The sequence below is a fragment of the Nansenia antarctica genome (assembly GCF_963989245.1).
Source record: "Nansenia antarctica genome assembly, chromosome: 7".
Taxonomy (NCBI): Eukaryota; Metazoa; Chordata; class Actinopteri; order Argentiniformes; family Microstomatidae; genus Nansenia; species Nansenia antarctica.
In genome coordinates, this window is record NC_137677.1 from 51113736 (window position 1) to 51120451 (window position 6716).

At 42.5% G+C, this 6716-nt stretch overlaps 1 protein-coding gene across 1 annotated transcript; it reads right to left on the reverse strand.

The window, feature by feature from the left end:
• Positions 1–3746: 3746 nt before the first annotated feature.
• trim13 (tripartite motif containing 13) lies at positions 3747–4997 on the reverse strand (the record flags this gene model as incomplete). Its single annotated transcript, XM_080536879.1, has 1 exon — positions 3747–4997. The coding sequence occupies exon 1, from the start codon at positions 4989–4991 to the stop codon at positions 3747–3749; it is 1245 nt and encodes a 414-aa protein (XP_080393005.1). The 5' UTR covers positions 4992–4997.
• Between the last annotated feature and the right edge of the window lie 1719 nt (positions 4998–6716).

A 6716-nucleotide genomic window follows, 5' to 3' on the forward strand; every position in this document is an offset into this window, starting at 1 on the left:
TATTTCTTATTTCCATGTGTGTTCATAATGTATGTTCATTGTGTGTGTTCTTTAGATCATTTGTCATTTTGCATTTAGTTGACTCGTTTTAAGTTTGATTTATGTAAAGTATGCCTACCTGTCTCTTTATAATAAACGTTTTCAACTGCACATTTCCGGTTGTCACTGCATTATTTAATAGGCTTTGTCGTTGTCACTGAGCGCCATGTTGGCTAAATTGGCAACTGCATTTATTATGTTAATTGTGACTGAAATTCGAATTCTGTTTCCGTACCTACTATAATGGCGCAGTCTCCATGCTGAAATGGACTGTAGACAGAGCAAAGTCATTGAATGGAATTATATCAACGTTCCAACGACAGGTTTTTGTTGCTGAATGCACATGGCTGAATACTGGCCTAGCCTACATGATAGGCCACCGAAGGGTAACCATTATGTGACCAAATTGGACCGACTGGCACGAGCATTAATCATCAAAACCCACGTTTGTGTGAGACATCAGCACATTTTCAAACAGCATTTGCCATTTTGATGCCGAGAGATTGTGTAGGCCGACTTTACACTGGGGGGGTTGGAATAAATACATGCATATCCATACTTTTTGAGTAGCATGTATGAAAACGAATGATGCACATTACGCCGTCGTGTTTTTGCGTAATCTAAATCCGGGGGCAAACTATAACTGACCTATTATTCATTGCAAACACAGATTAACACAAATTGTGATGGAATCTACCAGAACCCCTGCGTTATCGACACCTTTTCCATTACCCAGCAGAAGTTACCGTACGGTAGCCTATTTCGTCTCTATCGGTAAGGTCAAGGTTGACTGTTGGTTTGATGAATTACAATGGATAGCCTATAATTTACCTCCTAATAACGAATTGCGCTTCATCACAAAACAGTTCACGTTCCTTTGGGCCGAGATTGTTTTAGCCTTTTCTATAAGATTAAAAAGCACATTACCAAAACGAGCATCTTTACTACAACAATGCAAGCATAGGCCTAAATGGAATCATAGGATTATATATTTTCAGGTTCAACTCGCAATTTTAGTTGTAAGTATTTCCATTCGCCGGAAAGCATGACGACGGGGGTCCAATCGCCACATTACATGACATGGTGGGACATCCGATGAGGGTTTCAAATGAATCAAGACTGAGTTTCTCGTGGTTTACGTTTATTTTGATGAAAGCGTAACCACGTAAATCTGAACTCGGCGCCTTACCCAGCATTGATTTGTTAAATGAAGAGGAGACTGCTTCTCAGTTGTCCAGATGACATATGCGTGAATTAGAAGGGTACATAGCTTTTATTCTAGCATTTCTGTTGAGGTAAGGGCAGCGGACATATGCAGCTCATATCTAGGCCTAAAGACCTATAGACGAATACACATTCTGAAATGATGTGCAGTCTATGAGCCTTTTAACATTGATATGCTTAAATTAGCCCTACTTGCTACAAGTTATTTTCTGTAGGCTATTAGTCGAGTTTACCTATAGGCCTAAAGTGGACAATTGTAAACAATTAGCCTGCAATATAGGCTATTTATTACTTCCGCAATTTTCCCCCTCATTTAATATGCATTTTAAAATCCTAATATTGAACATTTCCCCATGAAGTGTAATGTTATAATTGTACAATTAGTTTACTTTTAGGCACAAACAAGTTATTTTAGTATCTATATTCTATAATTATTGAAGTGCCACATTAGACTATCGGTTGTGTTTTATCGCCCATCGTGTAGTGGCAGAAACATAGTAAATATGAAGAGAAGGTGCCTTTTAAATAAAATACACATAGACAAATGTATTAATACTATTTGGCTATAACATTCATTACTACATCAAATAATTTCCTTATTTGATCAAATCAAGACACGAGCCGGAAAATAAGTTATATAATTTGTTTTCTGGTCGTTTTATAAGTATGTGTCATTGACACACCAGTTCTATAGGGTACTGAACATTCGTGTGTTGACATTTATTTCATGATCATATTGTCATATAAGTAACAGCCCCTCATGTTTATCATGATAGAAATATCCTACAGATCAGATGAGTTGTATGGCATACGTACATATTTGGGAAGTATGCAGGCTTTGGTTTGCGCAATAGACCACACCGGCAGTTGGTTCCTCATTATCACCCAATATTCAAAATGAATTTCAGCTGTTTAAATGTAGTTGTATTATGGATAATATGCATTCATATGGTATAAGAAGGAGCATAAGGCTATGCAAAACTGGTATGCATACTGGCACCTTTCCATGCATCACCCAATCCTTTCTTATTGCCTTTGACAAATTCATTAATGAATAATTTACATAAAATGTAAATGTTTGTGGTCATATAGGTAATGTATAATTGATTTAATTATTAATGGAAAATGGCAACTTCTTATTCTCATCCTTTATTTGCCCAGCAACAGTCGGCTATATATATATATATGGGCTGCGTGCCGTGACGTGGGTCTTGAATTGTGGTCAGTGCTGACATCATATGTTCAGATTGTGGCCTGATCCTGGGATTTCACACACGATTCGTTTCCAGGATAAAGTATACAGGACATGGATGGACGACCAATGCTTGAGTCATATTTCACATGGGCACAGGTAGCCGAAATGAGGAGTGAATTGCCGCATTTTTCGAACTTTATAATATGATGTGACCTCTTATCACGACAGGATTGTTCGTAGATTCACATATGACAGCACTTGAATTAGGCCTGCGTAATTCTATTTTAAGTGATAGGCTAATAAGGCCTATTTCGTCCTTGGTGGTTACACTGCACCACTATGACTTTGGCTTGTGACACATTTTACAATTGAAACTGTGAGGGCCTATAGTCAGGAACGGAATCTATACTATGATAACATTCTTTCCATTTTTAAGTCCGAAAAAGTCTACAACAGAAATCGAAAGTCCACTATAGAAATGTGCATTATGGAGCTTACATTTAGAAGTACTTTATTCTACCTGAATGCCATATTACAGCTATGCTAATAATCGGCCCCTTTTGTATTAGCCTATGCAAGATTTAACATTTGCCCCCCTGGAGGTTGAATTATAGTGATGAGAGATCCACAGTGAAGATGAGACTAAATATGAATTTCGAATGTTGTACACTGATGCTGGTGTTATGGGCACCAAGGCTGCTATACATCTTGCTGCTGATGTGCCGAAGTGTATGACGATCGGTCGGAACAAGTCTCGTTAAAATCCCTCACTCAAAAAAAAGCATGACGAAGAGAGACAAAAGAGAAGTTTTATTAGGCAGTAAATGAGGCTCGGGGTGACACGACAAGAGGTGTTACCCTAAGCCGTTATGGCAACTGAACAGACTGTCAATCAACTGGGGGAAATAAATCAGACCGAGACGTAGAACCAGGTGTCGAAGGACTATCCTCTTATAATAGGAATACAAAATCCTGCAGTGTTAAAACGATGACCTGCGTTTGTGTCTTAAGAGTGTGATATGGCTTTCAGTCTCAGATGGATGGATGTGACAGCTTAACATTCACCGAACAAACTTAACTGAAATCTGACTTTACACTTAAGGCATAGGCTTAGCAATATACTGTAGTGGTTTTGATTATCTATGAATTATTATTCATTCATTCATTCATTTTGTTGTTTAAATAGGACGAGTGGGGCCTATATAGAGAATATGTCTTTCGAACCTATAATAGATCGAACTGTTTGCTTCATGTAACATAGATAATGGCTGTGTTATTCTAAAGCAATTTACAGCTGGGCAATAAAATGGACAGTGGTGTTAATCAGGTTGAGGATAAAGGTCTGACACGCGTCCACCAGGCAAGCGCAGGCATCCCACACCTCTTTCCACACCTCTTTCAAGCACAGCACAGTTCCAGCACCGTTTACCAGCTCCAGAGGACCGGTGGGCAGGTAGGCATGACTGAGCGAGGAGACCTGGGCTGAGACCGCGGTCAGGTTGTCAGGCTGAAGGAAAACAAGGGCGAATAGTACAAGGAAAGTAAAAAGGATAACGCAATCGAGTCTCCCCAGCACTCTTCCTCCAAGACGCGGGGTCGTTGCGCGCCGGTAAACACCATTCTCGTGTGGCACCGAGAGCTTATCCACGTCTTTGAGTTTCACGGAGTCCCAGTTTTTGACGTCGAAGTTCCGGACCAGAGGACCGACCACGTCCATGTCTGTCCGCCGGGGCAGCGGCGTGTCCCGGACCAGGCGCAGCGTCTCCCTGAACTCCTGCATCTGCGTGAGGAAGCACAGGGGGTCGGACACGTGTCTTAAGGACTCGGCCATGCTGACCGCCCTCCGCTGCTCCTCCAGCACTGCGCTCAGCTTATTGATCTCTGGGTCGCACGCTTGCATCACCGCCAATTTCAGCGTCTCGAAATCAGACAGAATCTCATTCTTTTTGTGGTCCAGAGCGCTGGCCAGTTTGTCGAAATAGTCCGTGACTTTTACCGCGTCCATCGAGACCAGTTGGAGTGCCTTTTTTTTACTGGCTTCCAGTGTCTCCAGGCAGGACAGTATATCCACGCTGCGCCAGCTCTCTACCCCCTGGAACAGCTCCTCAAAGGCCACTTTCTCCTGCTCGTACGCCTCCTCCAAGCAGCAGAACGTATGCCCTTTATGGTCGCCAGTCGTGGCGCAAAAACCACAAATAAGTTTTAAGTCCGTGGCGCAAAATATATTAAGCGGCTGACCACTGTGGTGTCTGCAAAGCGACACCTTATTTTGCAAAGCGACCCTTATTTTGTTGTATTTCTCCACGATTCCACGTAACGAGTAGTTACTCTGGATGCTGTTGATGCCGTTGTGAGGGGTCTCCTTGCGGCAGGTGGGGCATTTGAACGGTGGTCTCCACGCTGGACTTCTATTCCCCTCCAAAATCCCCTCCAAGCACTTCTTGCAGAAACTGTGCGAGCACGGCAGAACTCGGGGGTCCTCGAAGAGACAGCAACAAATTGGGCATGTGAGGTCCTCTTCAAGAAGTTCCATGGTGTTCTGAAAAACATATTACATACAGGCTTGAGTGGGGGAAGTAATTGATAACACATTATCAGACACACCCCATGCATTATACATACCCAGTTGTTATAGCCAATAGCCTACTCTTGAGTTACAAACACGGAGGCAACAACGGTGGAAATGCATCTCTTTGCACACGATAGCACTTTTAAACCTGTGATTCAGCCATCCTCAAAAGGAAAGGGCGAAGCGTCCAAAAGATGAAAACGCAATAGATCATCATGCCTGTACGCATAAGAACTTCCGCCTGTAGCCAAACGCATCTTATTAATATGGTCAACGCACGACCTCCTTTTTAATGTTCACACTATGGTTAGTTTCTGACGCCACATCACGCAATAGTTGGAGACGCAGGACCAAACGGCGGTCTACTACGAGGCTATATTTAGCTTTCGATGATAATAGTTTTGATTTGATGTAGACTTCTGCAGTTCAGCCTGCGAGCGCATACTTGTGGCTAGCTACATTACATAGCTTACATAGAAATGTACGCCTACACTTAGTCTACAACGGATGATGTATCGAATTTAAAATGCGCAAGAGAGTTGGACCTATTGGCAAGGTTTAGAAAACGGTTGTGGCAGATTTGGAGGGCGTAAAGCAACATGCAACTGGACCCAAAAAATCACTCACCAGCTGCTGATATGCACAGTGCAACGCAATCATGGCGCTTGTTGCCGTGCAGACTTCACCCTTTCCGGCGAGAAAAAGGTTAACCGTGTCACTGCCGTCTGGGTGCACTGTTGGGGAAACCTCAATCTCCAAAATAACGCGCACGATAGAACGCAATCTGAAATGGCGTTTAGTAACAAAAACGATCTGAATTGTATTTTACAGCCATATCGTCTTTACATTTTACCTTTTTGAGCTGTTCAAAAATATTTTTGCGTTTTCATTCTGATAGAGACAAATGCAGAAGATCCCTACATGTTGGATCAGGAGTGGGGGGTGGGCTGTTGCCATGCAAAACATTACAGCGTGAAAGACTGTCAACCACTCGGTTCCCGTCGCCCGGCTTTTGATCACTGCCTCTATCGCCCCACTTTTTTTTTTATCGTATCATCACTTATGAATGCTAATCAATTCAAATGTGCAAAGTTTGAACATTGGCACACGCACACCGTGCGAGTAACTTGCTCGTTGCAACACACAACCCGTCTGATGGTCAGTAGAAATAAACCCTATCCTAGTATTACAATGCTCATATGACGAACTCGCGGTTTCATTCGACTGAATTGTATTTGAAGGATTAACTTTGATGTCACATACATTTGGATAAAGTCAGCAACAACATCGGTGATGATCATTAAGTCTGTTTAGCTCGTCTTTATTTATTTCAAGAATGTAGTAGTGCAACGCTAATTGGCCCACTAATGACCGTAGCCTACCATGTGTCCCAGGCTTGACACATTGATAACCAATAGCTACTAAGTCACGTGTAAAAAAATATTTTGACCTTGATTTTCTTCCCTTGTTTCCATGCCATCAGGAGCTGCGCTGCGTCTCTTAAGCAAGCGATGTGATTGGACAAGTTGGGCGAGGAGGACCGCATAAACTGTGCTGACACCACCACCACCACCACCAGATGTCGCTGTTTCATTCGAGGCAGCTTTTCCTTTGCGCGCCCCTCTGCTCTTTACGGTCTTTGACTCAGCTGTGTGTGACTGTCTTTCCGGAAGCCACTTTAACAGTTCG